The 17427-nt window shown below is 37.6% G+C and overlaps 1 protein-coding gene across 2 annotated transcripts in view; it reads right to left on the bottom strand.

The window, feature by feature from the left end:
* Positions 1-17427, bottom strand: part of RSRC1 (arginine and serine rich coiled-coil 1) — a 418914-nt gene that overhangs the window by 304297 nt on the left and 97190 nt on the right. Inside the window, exon 4 of one of the 2 annotated variants that reach the window (XM_020989056.2) lies at positions 9824-9997. The exons of the other annotated variant lie outside the window; for it this stretch is intronic. Coding sequence (XP_020844715.2) covers positions 9824-9997 — 174 coding nt within the window. The remainder of the gene's footprint in view (positions 1-9823; positions 9998-17427) is intronic. 2 annotated transcript variants of the gene reach the window in all.

Raw genomic sequence — 17427 nt, 5'->3', positions numbered from 1 at the left:
TGTGCTATAAGAAATAATGAGCAGGCGGACTTCAGAAAAACCTGGAAAGACTTATATGGACTGATGCTAAGTAAAACGAGCAGAACCAGGAGAACGTTGTACACAGTAACAACCACGTCGTGCGATGACTGACTTTGATAGTCTTAGCTCTTCTCAGCAATGCAAGGATCTAAAACAACTCCAAAAGACTCATGATGGAAAACGCTATCCACATCCAGAGAAAGAACTTTGGACTCTGAGTGCAGATGGAAGCATATTATTTGCTCTCCCTTTCTTTTGTTGTTTTATTTTTTCTTCTTTCTCGTGGTTCCTTCCCATCAGTTCTAATTCTTCTTTAAATCATGACTAATACGAAAATGTGTTTAATATGAATATATAAGTAGAGCCTATATCAGACTACATGCCATCATGGGGAGGGGTAAGGAAAGGGTGGGGTAGAAAATTCAAAACTCAAAAGTGAATGCTGAAAACTAAAAATAAATAAATTAATTATAAAAAAATGAATAACAGTTGTCCTGGAAAAATAGTTCCAGTGATACTTTCTGCACCATAATGCAGGAAACTGCCTAGAACCTTCAAACACAGAAGACAAAGCACCAATCCGCAGATCAGCCGCAGGTAATTCCAATGACAAACAGCAAGTTCAGCAAGCAGCCAAGAGAAGGTCATTCAAATGTAAAGAAAAGGGAATTTGAAAGACACCATCGTCCTGCACCCACCAGGAAGTAAAGGAGGGGACAGAGATGTGTTTTTTGAAAAGGAAGATGACGTAAGACTGGAATGGTCCATGTTGTAGGAGTTGTGGGAAGATAGGCACATCAAGCATCCTGGTACAGCTTTCAATCAATGAAACTCTTCTGGAAACTAAGTTAGAATTACGCAAATATCTTCTGACTAGGAGATTCTACTACTTGGTTGCTACCCCAAGGAGGTCACTGACAAGAAGGAAGTTCTTCCATACACCAAAACTATCATAGTAGCAAAGAACTGGGAAACAAAATAGATGCTCATAAATTGGGAAATGGCTAAGCAAATTATGGTGCATGAATGTAATGGAATATCAATAACATTACTATAAGAAACAACTGACTGAGGAAAAGCATGGAAAGACTTACACAGTCTGATATAGAATGAAATAAGCAGAGTCAAGAAAACAACAGATACAATGACTATAACAACGTAAAGGGAAAGAACAACCAAACACTAATTAAAAGTGAATGTTGCTAAGATACAAAGAGAAACGAGAGCACACCTACACACCCCACTCCTAAGCAGAGGTGGGAGGTCCATGGATGTGGTACACTGTATATATTTCCAAGGTTTTTTGATATACTGATCAGTTTTACTGATTTTTTTTCTTCTTCCTTTTTTTTGCTTTAAAAATATTATTTGTCCCCACCTGCTCCATACACTTACCATCGCCTTAGAGATCACAACATATAGCTACAGGTTGGGAACTGACGGATGGTTCCTTTTCTCATCTCTTTCTCCCTATTTCAGACCAATTCTTTTCTCTCCTGTTGCCCTTCCCCTCAACCACATTACTCAGAATGCCTCCTGGGTGGTCTGGCTCAGTAAGGACCTGCTTACGGGTTAGGGATAAGGACACAGTAAGAAGTGGCCAGATGTGGGGAGTTGAAAGAAACAATCGGTCCAGTTATTCCTACAAGCCAGTCCTGCCAGTAAGGCAGCCCTCTCAGGGGCTATTGTAGGAAGTTGCCTCTAACCCGGGTGGTCATTTCACAAATTATCCAAGGCTTATTTAGATGTTTCCTCACTAATAGAAGAAACATGGATCTGGGAGGTTGCGATTATGTCCTAAAGTTCACTTGTTGCATTTGCTCTCATAGAAGACCCTTCCAGGCTGGTTCTTAGTGGCTTTTGAAAGTCAACCATCCCACCTGGTAGTCATCAGAGATCTCAAGCTGCATCACAGAAGGGAGGATTCCCTGATTTCTAAGACATGGAAGAGTACATCCCACTGTGTATGTTATAACCCCTGCTCTGTTCGTTGGCAGTGAAATGCCCCTAGATCATACTGAAATGTGTCTCAGTGTCCCACTGCCTTCTACCTTATGTCCAGCCACCTGGTTTCTCATCAGTTTTAGCATAACTGTATTAACCCTGCTCCTACCCCCCTTTTTGTTATTCACTATAACAGAGTGATGTGCAATAAAAAAAAATATTATTTGTTATGTGGAATAGCCATCTGGGATTTGGGAAGGGAAGGATAGTGGGAAAAATTCTGGTGATGTTAAAAAAAAAAGCTATCAATAAAAATTTATTTTTAAAAAATGGGCAAAAAATAACCAGACATCTCACTACAGGTTCACTACCATTTTGATGCATCAAAGGAGGATTTAATGAAGGTTCCCTTTCAAAATACAAAGCGTTAGTAAAACAAAGTTGAATGATGTAACTAATTACGGTCTTGAGGAAGAGAAGAAGAAATGTACCTTCCGTGTTTTCTTTCAATACTACATATGGGGCAGCTCTCTCAGAAGGTGATGAAAGGCACATAGGAAATTTTTTAGGTATTACAAAAACAAAAGATATCAACACAAATTTATTTTTTAAATTAATTTATTTTGAATTATCAACAATCACTTCCATAAGCTTTTGAGTTTTAAATTTTTCTTCCCCTTCCTTCCAACCTTTCTCCCCAAGACAATGTGCAATCTGATATAGGCTATTCATATACATTCCTATTAAACATATTTTCACATTAGTGATGTTGTAAGAATTAGAACCAATAAGAGAATTAGAACGAATAGAACCACAAAGAGGAAACAAAACACAACAGAAGAAAAAGATAGCAAACAGTATGCTTCGATCTGCATTCAAACTCCAAGTTCTTTCTTTAGGTGTGGATAGCATTTTCCATCATGAGACCTTCGGAAATGTCTTAGATCCTTGTATTGCTGAGAACTGTATATCAAACCTAAATCTGCCTCTTAGCAATGGTCAGCTTTGGTTTCTAGTTCTTTCCTCTGGAGACAAGCAGAAAAAATCAAATATTTTTCACCCATGACTGCTGTTCAAATGCTTGACAACAGCTATCCTATACTCCCCATCTTCCTTTTTCTAGGCTAAACATACATGATTCCTCAGCTATTTTCATACGGCATAATCTTGAGGCCCTTCAATCAACATGGTCATTTTCCAGTCACTTTTCCATTCCCCAATATACTTTCAGAACTGAATAGGATACTCCAGAAGCAGTCTGACCAAGTTGAAAAGATAATATCATTTCTCCAGGCCAGGATTCTATGACCACTCTTGGATTTTTTAGGTGTAATGTGACACTTTGGCCTCATAGTAAGTTGGCAATCCTCTAAAAGGTGAGAACTTCTTCAGATAAACTATTCTCTAACCATACCTCTTCAATCTTGTACCTAGGAAACTGACTGATGAATCTAAGTATAAAACTTTACTTTTACCTACATTCAATTTCATCTTATTAGATCTATCTCAATGTTCTGGCTTGTTGAGATCTTTTTGAGTCCTGTAATTCAACATGTTTGTTGTATCTTCTGAGTTCTGTGACATCTGCAAATTTGATAAGTATGCCATCCATGCCATTATCCAAGTCAGGAATAAAATGTTAAATAGCTCAGGGCAAAGTACAGAACCCTGGGGCACTCCACAGAAGACCACTTTCCAAAGTATCATTAATGAGTAATTGTTAGATCTGGGTCATTCAAACAGTTTGAAATCTACCACCACACTGCCACAAAAATAACATGAATTTCCAAAATGCTTTGCTAAATTTAAGTAACAGTTCATACCACATGAGATAAAATTTGTAAAATGTGCTTAGCTTAGTGTTTGATACACAGGGGGCACTATCCCAATGCTTATTCCATTTTCCCCACCCTTCTACTACCAAGATGACAACTGACAAAAAGTATGTGAAATCAGTCATCCATGATCTGTTCTCTAAATGTTCATTAAATGCTGCTTTAACTAGACAGCCGAGAATTTTTCAAAAATCAAAGTCAAAATTGTTGCCCTGTAGTTTACAGATTACAACCTCTTCTCGTCTCTTTTTTTTTTAAATCAGGACATTTAACCTTCTCCAGTTTTACAGTCCTCCCCCCACCCCCCTGCCACTTTCTCTACCATCTTTCAAATATCACTGATACATCTAACAATCACATCTGCCAGTTCTTTCATCAGCCTGAAATGAAGTTTGTCTGGGTCTGGTAACATGGACTTATCAAAGAAAGCTAAATGCTCAATTATAATCTTCCTACTTATCTTGGGTTTCAACTAAATAGTCACTTTTGTTCAATTCTTTCTAGGCCAAGTATTATTTTCCTTGACAAAGAAAGAGAAGCAAAATCAGAGTTGTACAAATTTGCTTCCTTCAGTCAGCTGCTTTTGTGATCCCAGCAACCCTGAGTTGCAGTCTTAGCTCTTCTTTCATTCGTCTTTTTCCCAATAAAACTTAAAAACAAAACAAAGCCAAAAACCTTACATAAGCAAGCTGAACATAATTTTAAGTTTAAAAAATATGTTAAGTGCATATGAGTACATTCTGTTTATCTGTCCTAATAAAATAAATATTAACTTCTTTTGCTTGCAATGTGACTACTTGTGTTAAAGGTATACTAGCTCGCAATCAAACATTTACCCTTCGCCACTGGTGAAAGGCAACAAGATCTCTTTACAACACCTCGTCTTTTTCAATAAATTTTGCATGAAAACATGTTACCCAAGCACAAAGTTGCCTGCTGTCACATTGGAAGTGTGATAAATGTTTAATGAAAACAACACCACACAGCTTGGTGTCAGACAACAGCTATCACACAGACCTGCTTTGATCTAAACAGACACTTAAAAGGAGTTCTGAGCTTGCTTTTCACCACAGAACTCTATAACCTATATGCAAATAAGAGTAAATTAGCATAAATGACTTCCTGCTGTATAAAGAAGAGGTAAAGAAAAATATGACAGGCTCCATGAGTATGTAACTGCTGTCAAAACTTGAAGTCCAACATCCCCAAATTACTTTCAACATCTTCTGCCAAGTTCTAGTTAAGAACAATCTTACCAACAGAAATTTACTGCATGAAAACAAGCAAGAGAAATAGCTGGAATACAGAAATGTGGCGGCAACAGGAATTGCACCAGGGCCAGAATGAAAACTCTTGACCAGCACATTTCGAAGGAAACTCTATTGAAGCTTTACCTTCAGGAAGGCATTAGAAATACTTTCTGTCAAATACAAATGCTTATAAAACTACGGGTCAGTGTCAGATTTGTTGAAGTTCAAAGAAATCACTGCCATAAAAATTCTAATTTCCAATGATATATTTTTTAAAATAGATGCTCATTTTTAAATGCAAAGTGTATAAAACACAAAAAAGCCGCAGGGGCCTGGTCTCACGTCAGACTCTCCTCTGGAGAAACTTAGAAAGATTACAGAAAGTCAAAGAAACCAATGGGAGTCAGTGCTTAGTCCGTCTGGAAGAGCCTATTCCACCTAAGAGAAAGCTCTTAACTGGTGGATTAGTGTTTTCAAAGACAAACCTTTGCTGCTCATTAAAAGTATAAGATTTCAAGAATGGAGGAAGAGAGAGGGAAGAAAGTAAGACCACAAGGCTGGAGAAGAATATTCTAGGTGTCTTGGTGGCTATATTTCTGGGTCTAGCAGCCGCTGTTTTGATAGGACATAAAAAGACAAACCTAAAGTCACTTCAAAACAAACAATGCATTTTAATAATGAAAAATGAGTAAAGAGAATTTTCCTATTTTGTGACTTATGATTTAAATCATGACTGAATGTATTCAGATTTAAATTAAATCTGCCCTAACTCTACTCTTAAAGATAGAATTACCAAATCATTACTGATTAGAGAAGTGCAAATTAAAACAACCTCACACCTATCAGATTGGCTAAAATGACAAAAAAGGAAAATGCTGGATGTTGGAGGGGATGCGGGAAAACTGGGACACTAATGCACTGTTGGTGGAGCTGTGAACTAATCCAACCATTCTGGAGAGCAATTCAGGACTACGCCCAATGGGTTATTAAACTGTGCATACCCTTTGATCCAGAAATACCACTATTAGGTCTGTATCCCAAAGACATCCCAAAAAAGAGAAAAGGATTTATTTGTACAAAAATGTGTATAGCAGCTTGTGTATGTGTGTGTGGGGGGGTGGCGGCTAAGAACTGGAAATCAAAGGGATGCCCATCAACTAGGGAATGGCTAAACAAGCTGTGGTATATGATCGTGATGGAATATTATTGTGCAATAAGAAATGACAAGCAAGATGATTTTCAGAAAAACCTGGAAAGACTTACATGAACTGATACATAGTGAAGTAAACAGAACCAGGAGAACATTGTACACAGTAACAGCAATATTGTTTGATGAAGAACTGTGAATGACTTAGCCAATGATCCAAGACAATCCCAAAGGACTAATGCTGAAGCATGTTGACTGAAGCATGTATTTTTCATTTTCTTTCTTTCATTTTTTTCTTCCGAGTCTTATTGTACAAAATGAGTAATATCAAAATTGTTTACATAACTGCACATGTGTAACCTATATCTGATCACTTACTGTTTCAGGGAGGGAAGGACAGAATTTGGAATTCAAAACTTCAAATAAAAATGTTAAAAAATTTAAAAAAATAAAGCAAAAAAAAGTACCATTATAATTTTACATTAAAAAATAAAATGTCACTAATACTACTGACACATGCATTACCAACAAATCTTTCATTAAAGTCTACAAAACGTGATTTATAACTGTCAACAGTATCTTATGTCATATGATCAAAATTTTGCTCTAGAAGTCACAAAAGTCAGCCTTTCACAGGCTACCCAGACAATATACCTTATTCACCAACATCTAAAAAGTTTCAACTGAGACTCTCTGAGACAGCTTTTATAAACCACTTCAACACAGTGCTGAATAAAGTCATAGCTTTTGATAAAAATAAATACCCAGGGACATCATAGTAACATAGATGTGTGTGTGTGTGTGTGTGTGTGTGTGTATTTATATAAAATGTATATATTGTGTGTGTATTGAGAAACTGTATATGTGTTTTTAGAAAATACATGTGTAAGAAATTTTTTACTGCCAAAATAAATTCACCTGACAAGATTAGGTAAACTAGGTTTGTTTTATGTTTTTTTTAAATTTTTATGCAAAAAAAGAGGAAACTGTTATTTTTGTGAAAATTAATAGGAAAGGAAAAACCTGTGATAAAGTTTTATAAAACTGGTGCCTTCCTGAAAAGCTACACGCCAAAAATCTTGACCTGAAGGTGCCAGAAGCAAACTTGACCAGCCAATCAATATAACGCAAAGAGGGAAAATCATTCTTTTCTTTCCTTTAGATTTTCTTGGGGGGAAGAAAACTGCCCATTCTACCTGATTTCTTCCCAGTTATCTAGCACTTTCCAAAATAAATTAGCAGTGAAATAGTCAACTAAATTGGTAAGGTTTCAGGCATTGTGGGATAAAAATCTGATTTATAATCACAAATTTCTAATTTGTTGATTCTCTAATTTTTTAAATGCATATTCATTAATATTCTCTTTTTCTTTTGTTAATATGTGATTGTAAAGATGTAATTTTCCCCCTGAGGACTACAGAAATTTTGATAAGCTGTTTCATCATTATAATGATTTTCTTTCAGTTACTGTTTCTGTGATCTGTTCTTTGGACCACTTATTATTTAAGATTTCATTGTTAAGTCTTCATTTGGGTTTGAATGTTTTGTTTGAGCATCTATATAGGAAGTAGACCTAGCCGTATCCTTACCCTGAAGAGCAAGGCCTCTTGCCTCTTATATTGGTGGCCTGACTAGAGTCACTGGCTCACCTACTGCTAGGCTGTGGCTGGTCTTGGACTATTCCTCTGGGTTCTGGGCTCTGGCCACTGGCAATGAAACTGAATCTCCTGCCAAAGGACATCAACACCATAACTGAAGGATACTGTTGATGTGGGCCAAGATGGGAGGAGTCAGGACTTAGAAAGGGACTATTAGGTGGCATTTATTTGCCATGGAACTCTTCCTGAAGAGATTGGCCAAAGCACAACAAACAGATGAGTTTGTAGCTAAACCTCCTTGGACATAAAGTCATTTCATTAAGACTATAAAGGTCTTAGCCTAAATGGCCACACTCATTTTAAAGATGAATAAACTGAGGCTCCGAAAGTTTAAGTAATTTGGCCATGGCCACATAGAGGTGGGATGGATTTAAAATCGGGTCTTCCTGACTGGAAATTTAACATTCTAATCAATTAGGCACATTTCCTAATTTTGACGCATTCCCTGTTGTTACTCTATCTTATTCTTAATTCAACTCTGCTTGTTGAAGGAGAAAATATCAGACTCCAATTGAATTTGGAATTTCTAAGAAGCTGAAATAAGCAATTTTCATGGAGAAAAATTAACAGCAATTAATTTACCCAAAACTAAAATCTTTCCATTCACAAGCTTAATATTTAGTGCTTAAGAACAAATACAAGGTCAGCTTTTTTTTTAATGAATTTCCCCAAAATTAGAGTATCAAAAGACAGAAACATGTGCAGATATGAAAAGGGTCATAAGGGCTTCATGAATAAGAAGGGAATTTAGAAAAAAAAATATTCTCACATTCTGTGATACATTTGACCCTTAAGTTAGCAGTCAAGATGTAAGAAGACCTTAAGGGAATGTTTTCAATGCACTGATTAAATTCTTCAATTGAACAATGAAGGCTGAGATAATAAAATTATTTTATATTGAAATAGATAAGTACATTCACACGGGGGTAAAGAAACAGAAGAAGACAAAAGGAGATCATGCTCATAACACTGGGTATATCTGACAGAAAGACTCATCGTTCAACTGCTGAGTACAAAATGAGAAAAATGAGCTAGAAATTCATCTTCTACAGGGGGAAACTTACTTTTGATGTAAAAGTCTTCTCATTTTAAATAGATGATAAGAAATAGGTTTCAATCTCTAGTTTCCCAGACCCTGGAACTGTTGCTACAGTAAACTTATGCATCTTATAAGAAATAGAGTAGGCAACAACAAGCAAAAATAGTTTTTTAAGGTAAGATTTCTAAGATATGATTTTCCTAAATAAAAGTCTGTTACAAAGTTCCCTCTCTGTCCCCTTTATCCTTTCCTTGTAACTATTTTCCAACAAGGACAGCAATTGGGATTTGTGATTTCACCTGTACAGGGAACTCCCAGAGAAGGAAATTTCCTCTAGCAATACAACTTCTCTGCAACTTAGAAAGTTTCCTAGGGCACAGAGGTTAAGGGACTTGCCTAGGGTCACACAGCTACTCTGTGTCAGAGGGAGGACTTGAAGTAGGAAGTTTCAAGGTCTGCTATCTATCCACTAGGCCAAGCTGCTCTCCTTCCACAATAATGAAAATTCAAATAATTTAAAATTTGTTTTATATTTCCAAATTATATGCATGAAAAAGCAAGTATATACGATAGTATTCCAAGGATTTGCAAGAATTTCTCAGTTACTTAAGTTCCAAGTATTCACAATTCAAATATTTTGGAAAGTCCATGTCCATAGTTTTTCGTTACAAACTGAAACAAAATTTTTAACACCTGGTCAGGATATCTTACAAAGAATCCTTTAGATAGCTTGTGCATAGGCAAATTAACCAGGAGCGGTCAAATAAGACCCAGGAAGGGTCTGGTAGGCTTATCTGTTCTCACCGTTCCTTGCACTATCAAATGCTCCAAAAACTAAGGCGGAAAAGGGAGGCTCCATGAGAGCCTGAGAAAGGCACTCAATTACATGCTGCTTGAACCACTCTGGCTTCAGATCCATTTTCACTCACCCGCGCTTGGTGCTATGTAATTCCTTCTCCTTCCCTCTCTCTCTCTCCTTCTCTCTCTTCTCTTTTTCTCGGCCTTTACGACGGTCTCTTTCACGAGATCGGCTACGCGTTCTTCTGTGGCTAGATCTTTCACTACTTCGACTATGGGAACGAGGACGAGGCCTTGACCTTGACCTACAGAAAACATGTAATATAAAACAAATCAGTCTGTCTTTTAACCAAGAGAAAAAATAGTTCCTTGGTTCTTAATTACAGTTTATCAGAAATTAAAAAACTCCATTAAACATGGACTTATGTTAACAAAGCAAGATAATTCATCAATGCACTGCATTTCAAGCAACATAAGGTCTAAAGCACAATGGCTGACTGACATACATCCCTGCAAGACCATTGGATGCTCAGGAAGCATCATTTCCTTCCTAATGCCACCATCTGGGACTCCCCTCCTGTCCTTTGCTTTGGCTAGATATTACCTAGAACCAATACCACTGCTCCTCATTTATCTACGCTTACCTCAGGTAGGGCCCAGGGCAAAGGCTTCTATGATGGGACTAGCAATGGCAGATTAGGATGGAGAGTCAGGAGGAATGGATGGGGAAATGCTGAAGATCTTCCTACTTCTCCACTACTGGCTCTCCTAGTCCTAGCACTAATCTCCTTTGAAGGTTTCCTGATCTCTGGACCATTTCTCTCCCAACACCAAGGCCATATTCTGTTCCTTTCCCCAGAACCATTACCTCAGGTTCTGGGATAGCTTATCCAGTCCAGTCCAAATCTAGTTTTCTCCTAAAACACTGATGAATATATTACTCCAGTCTACTTTGAATAAAGACTTCAAACATTTAGAGATGTTTGAAGAGGATGTGGGGGGAGGAGGGGGAGGAAAACGGTGAGGATGGAGAACATATAAAAAGGAGAATTTAATTGTTCTCCATTTTAGCTTTGATTACTAACAGTAAGTTTTAAAAAATCACAAAACTTAAAGGGCTATGAATAAGTCCATCTGGTCAGAAGCAACATTAGAATTGACAATGGAAAGGGAAACAGGAGGATCAGTCCATCAGAAAAAAAGAAAAATAAAAGCAAAAGGTAACCAAGAGCCTGCCAAAACCAAGTGTCCCTCAGAGTTGACACCACAATAGGATACTGTCCTCCCACAGCTCCTTTCCTCTCTCCTTAGCTACCACAAGCCTCCATCCCCAGTGCTTGGACTCTGCTACTTTTACTCTGCCCTACTTGGATAGATACTCTGGATCTTGGGCCTTGGTTTGGACCTTCTACTAATAGCATTCATGTCCTGATTGTCTTTTTCCTTTGTCGATTTATCTATTAGTTTTGGACTATACTTGCGACTTGTGTCTTCGCATACTAAGCTCTAGAATAATGAACTCTTGATCATCACTTAATCCTCTGGATTTGCATGGACTCTCAGTCCATGATGTCCTAAATTTGGTCAGTCCTCTGGCCACCACCTGAATACCCATTACAACAAACTGAGCTCCCATAGCTAGAAAGTAAACAGCAGCAACTCCACAATAACAGTTATGGCTACATCTCTGAAACAATCCACAACATTTGTTCTTCCCAGGCGCGATTAGACTGGGGTTTGGGAAGTGGAGGAGAGAAAAGAAGAAGGCCTTATAACATTTGATGCCATTTCAGATAGTCTACCAAATTCCCTCAGGATATGATAAAGTTAGTTTAAAAGATTACAATGGACTCAAATAAGGTTTATTTAATTTTACAAAACCCCAACTTAAAAAAACAGGAAAAAAAATTTGAGAAATTATTTTATATAGTTAGAAATAGTACCATTAATCTAATTACTATATGACTAAGAGAGACTACTATTGTATCATTTTATCTAATAGTTGGTATTTTTATCTCATAGCCTTCATTTTATTAACTTCTCATTACAAACTTTCCACTATGTGTGGACTTATAGAGGGGTTTTAGTAGGAACTAAATTAACTAGAATGCTTGAGGGATAGATTTGTTCAGCATTTTAGTCTTGTGAATAATTGAGAGTTAACCTGTCCATACACTCTCTTGCATTAGCAAACAAAATAGAGCAAACTATGAGCTTGAACAATTCAGGATCTTTCAGTACTTCATGGTCAGCCTTCAGAATAACAGAATAACTGAATACGAGCAATCGAGAATAACAAGACTGAGTTGTACGGACCCTAGGGCACACCCTAGCAGCTGCTCTTTTACATCAGCCCCTGATTTACACGTTAGGAACACAGTCATTTTACCTTGCGGTGCTCATGATGAACAAGTAGACCACCATGAAGATAATTACAGCTTAGTCACAGAGGATGGAGAAAGGGAAAAGTTTTATGAAGAACTTGACAAGACTGCACAAATTATGACAGGTATGCCTTGATCTTTGGGGACTTCAACAACAACAAAAAAAAGGACGAGTACTTAAAAATATGTGGAAAAATATGATTGTGGCTACTAAAATAAAAGATACCAAAAGTCATTCAATTACTTAGAAGCCTAGTACCTTTATATAATTAATATTTTCTTTCAAGAGTTACTACAGAAGTGGCAATACCATCTGAAGTACCCTGATTAAAAAGGCTCTGAAAAAACTGAAATGGACAAGATATGTTTATTCCATTACATATAAAAAAGAGGCTAAGCCAATGTAAAATGGATGCCACCATAAAGAAATCAAATATTGTAATAGTGAGGAGATGTAGGAATAGATCACTGAAGTGGGACAGTTTTCTAATTGGCTAATAAATATAAAAACACGTAATCAGAAGAAATACCCTCAGATTTTTGCCAATCAAAAATAAACTGCAATAACGGCCTCAGGAGCAAAGCCTAATAACTAAGAATGCTTATTATAAAACAAATTGTGTCTCTCCACATGAAAACAGCATGTCAAAATAAACTAGCAAGGTGTGTTCTGTACAAGTAGGTTCTGTTCCAAAGGTTCGCTGGTAAATAAGTTGTCTGGAACTCAGAATGTATTTTCCCATGGAAAAATATTATCCATGGCTATCAGGTCCCAAGCAAATCAGTCAATCAATAAGCATTTATTAAGCACTTAACTATGTGTTAGGAATAGTGACAAGCACTGGGGATCTAAAGAAGGGAGGCAACAACAACCACCACCACAATCACAATGCAAAAAAAAACATTTAACTCATGGCATTACTGAAAGACAGAACTGACAGAACTATTTCAAATGCACCTAACAAACAGAACACTGTATTCATGGAAAAATATACTCAAAATGACCCTAGTCGTACTTAGGACAGAAGATTCAGAGTTGGAAGGGACCTTAGATGTCATTAAGTCCAATTCTCTCATCTTATGATGAGGAAACTGAGTCCCCAAGCGATCAGGTGACTCGCCCATGGTCTCATAGGCAGTAAGACGTCTAAGAAGTCACACTGTCATATATGAAGCCAGGTCCCTGGATCCAAATTTAGTGCTGTTTCCACTACACAGAGAACATGGAATGAGAGGCTTAGTAGGACATGAACTAGTTCTTTGACACCAGTAACTTACTAACTCCCTGAATCTACACAAAAGAACACCTAAATCATTTTCAATTGAGAAATAAAAGAGTAATTTCCCCCTCTAGCTACACGCTCTGATATTACTCCACCACCAATTTATCAGAACAGCTTAGCATTTATATAGCCTTTTAAGGTTTGTAAAGCCTTTATATTAACTCATTTGAGCCTCAAAACAGGAACAGAAACTTTGTGAGAGAGATGTATTCTCATCTCCATTTTACAGATGAAGAAACTGAGGCACATAAAGGTTAAGTAACTTGCATAGTATCACACATTTACTAAGAGTCTGTCAGAGTCAGATTTCGAACTGAGGTGTTACCTAGCTGCCTCATTTAATCATGAAACAAATTTGTACAGCACTGTCCTTAGTTTGAGATTTACTTATATCGTACTACAGAGTATTTCATCTACTTATCCAAGAATCACTACCAAAGTAATGCTTCCTGTAACTGTAGAAAGCAGTAGCCTACAAATAAATTTAATTACAAAATGGGATTCAGAGCAGACACTATTTTACATGAATCATTAAACTTTAAAACTGAACTCTAGAATTTCATTTCCAGTATTATTTAAGGATACAGAACCTTGCCTAGCACAGAGTAGGCACTAAACAAATGCTTGCTGATTGTGTTACACTATTACTTATTCACTGGCAAAATGACAACCATAATTAATAATCCTCGAAAGCCTTTCTATATCGGGGGGCAGGAAGGAAGGTAGTATTGAAGGGCATCAGTGACATGAGGGAATGCCAGTCAAGACAACTGATGTACAGGAGCAACGCTATGTGTCTTGAGACCACTATAGTTGCTGTGAAGGCCGAGCAGAACAACAAAATGTTAGTCAGCTGTGCTCTGGAAGACACCACTGATTGAGTTAGCACTTGGATCAAAGTGATAAAAATGCTATGAGGAATCTAAGGAACATAAAATGTAGAGGGTTGCAGTTTAGGTCTATTCAAAACCATCTTAATGAACGACTTGACACAGAAGACAGAAGAAAAGTACCACAAGAAGGCAAGATACAACAGAACAAAGAAGAACTACCAATATCACACCTGCTGGGATATTATGGTTTTGCCTAGCCTCAAACTCACCAACTATCTACTGAAAAACTGAGTATGGCATTCATCTTAAAAAAGAAATAGAACAATTGCTAAATCTAATGGTCTTTCCTCAATCCTCATCTGTTTTGACCTATCTGCAGCCTTTAAAACTGTCAAGCATCCTCTTTTCCTTGGTATTTTCTTGTCTCTAGGTTTTCATAACATGACTCTATCCTCATTCTCCTCCTACCTGTAGTCACCTTCTAAGTCTCCATCACTGTATTTTCATCCAGGTCTTAATGTCTTGGGCCCTCTTCTCTTCTTCCATTTTCTACACTATTTCATTTGGTGATCTCATCAGATTCCATGGATTCCATTATCATCTCAGTGACGGTTATTTTCAGATCTAATTATCCAGTTCTAAGGTTTGCAAATTGCTTTATAGATGCTGACTTGCTCCACAGATCTCCAGTCCTGCATCTCCAACTGCCTAATAGACATAATGAATCAGATGTCCTGTAGCCATCTTAAACTCATCATGACCAAAACTGAACTCAGACCCCAAACAGTACCATTTCCTAACTTTCCTATTTATCGTGTCACCCTTGACTCCCCTCACTTTCTTTAATACCATGTATCCAATCTGTTGTTAAGGCTTGTTGATTTTATTGTTATAACGACTCTCACAGATCATCTCACATCCAGATTAAGGTGACAGCCTATTGGCTCGTATCCATGCCTCAACTCTCCTCACGCCATTCCATATTCCACTTAGGGGCCAAATAAGTCTTCTTAAGGTGCAGATCTGACCATGTCACCCTCTATACAAACTATAACTAGATCCCCACCACCTCCAGGATCAAATACAAAATCCAGTGGCATTCAAACCAAACCTGTCCCCTTTGCCCTACTTCTCAATTTTTCTTATAATTCATCACCTCCCCTTCCTGTACCCCCAAGCACTCTGCAATCTGGTGATACTGGGCTCCCTGCTATTCCTCAAACAAGATATTTCCTCACTAGACTCCAGGCATTTTCTCGGGCTGCCCCTCCCCCAGGCCTGGGATGCTGTCCCCTCTCATCTCCCTCCTCTACCTCTCGGCTCCCCTGGCTTGCTTTAAAAGACTCTGCTAAAATCTTACCTTCTCCAGAAAATCTTTCCCGACCCCTCTTCTCAATTCTAGTGCCTTCCCTTTGTGGCATATCTTCAGGTAATCCTGTGCATAGCCTTTTTGTGCAGTTATTTGCATGTTTTCTCCCCCATTAGACTGTATGCTCCTTGAGAGTTGTCTTTGCCTTTCTTTGTATCCCCAGTGCTTAGCACGGTGCCTGGCAAACCTATTAATCACTTGATGTACACAGATGACATCAAGCTACATGGCTCCACTGAAAAACAAAAACAAATTAAACATTTTTCGTCTCTGAAATCTTTTTCCAAAGCTACTAAGGGTCATTTGTAAGCATAAATTTTTAAACATACACCAAAAAAAAATACATGCTTAAATCCAGAGTTCATGTTGAATCAACAGATGGCGATACCAACAAACAACCTGATCTCCTCCAGGCAACACCCAATGAATATAAAGATATCAAGGAGAAAGTTGTGGCTAAGTACATTAAGAGACTAGCATCCTGAAGTAAAAACTAAATGGTACTTATAAATTTAAAGATTTAAAAACTATTCAATATCAATATTAATGTACAATTTCAAGACACAAAATTGATCAAAACAAATTTGGAAACTATCTGAACGAAAACTCATATAATATTAGCAAAACATAAGGCATATCACCTAAGACAACTCTTAAAAAGAGTAATACTTCTTTGTCAAAAAAGGAGGGAAAGGGGGCAGCTAGGTGGTGTAGTAGATAGAGCACCGGGCCAGGATTCAGGAGGACCTGAGTTCAAATAACAGGCCTCAGATACATAACACTTACTAGCTGTGTGACCAAGGGCAAGTCACTTAAACTCATTACCTAGCCAAAAAAAAAAAAAGAGGGAAAAGATTGAGAGATGTTCTAAGAACACATGATAAAAAGGTAAAAATCTAATGAAACAATTTGAAACAATAAGCCCCAACTTCAATGAATAACAATAAAGGCTCAAAACAAATTCATGACATTAGATTTGTTAAAAGAAATTGCATGTGATTTATGTTCACACGGAACCCATGAAAAAACAAAGATGCAAAAAAAAAAATGCCTTCCATGAGTAACATCTGAATGGACTCAGTCAACAAAAATCAGCAAAGAAGGACCAAACAGGGTCACAGGGATTAGTTTATGGAACCCAAGAGTTTTAGTATCAGGTCACTGCTAACAGAAACTACAGCAGGGTTATCCTTAAGGAGCCTAGATTTAGTCATCAACGTGCAAGTGATCTCATTCCATCCCACTGTCTCACTCTCTCACCTTCAGTATCTCTTTGTTTACTAGCTGCTTCCTCACTGCCTATAAATATGCTGATGCCTCTCCCTCATGCTCAAAACATGTTCACTAAATTTCATCCCACAGCTAGCTATATCGTCTCATATCTCTTTTCCCTTTTGTGGATAAATGCCTTCAGAAGGCTGTCTACAACCCATGCCTCCACTTCCTTTTCTCCCACTCTCTTCTTCTCTTGACAGTCTAGCTTCAGACATCATCATTCAATGGAAACTGCTCTCTCCAAAGTTACTAACAATATCTCAACTGCTAAGTCTACTGGTCTTTTCTCAGTTTTCAATCTTCTTGACCTCTCTGCAGCCTTTGACACTGCCAGTCCACCTCTTTTCCTGGAGAACTACTTCTTCCTAGGTTTTTGTGATATTGTTCTCTCCTGGTTCTCCTCCTATCTGTAGGACCACTCTTTTTCAGTTTCCTTTGCTGAATCTTCATCCAGGTTACACCTGTGAAAAAGTAGGTATCCCAGGGGCTCTATTCTGAGCCCTCTTCTTTCTTTATAATATTTCTCTAGGTGATCTCATCAGCTTCTATAGATTCAATTATCATCTTTACACTAATGATTCTCAAACTTCC

Source organism: Phascolarctos cinereus, unplaced genomic scaffold (assembly GCF_003287225.1).
Source record: "Phascolarctos cinereus isolate Bilbo 61053 unplaced genomic scaffold, phaCin_HiC Scaffold_7;HRSCAF=346, whole genome shotgun sequence".
Lineage (NCBI taxonomy): Eukaryota > Metazoa > Chordata > Mammalia > Diprotodontia > Phascolarctidae > Phascolarctos > Phascolarctos cinereus.
Note: the sequence above shows the minus strand (reverse complement) of the source record. Positions and strands in the feature narration are given on the sequence as shown.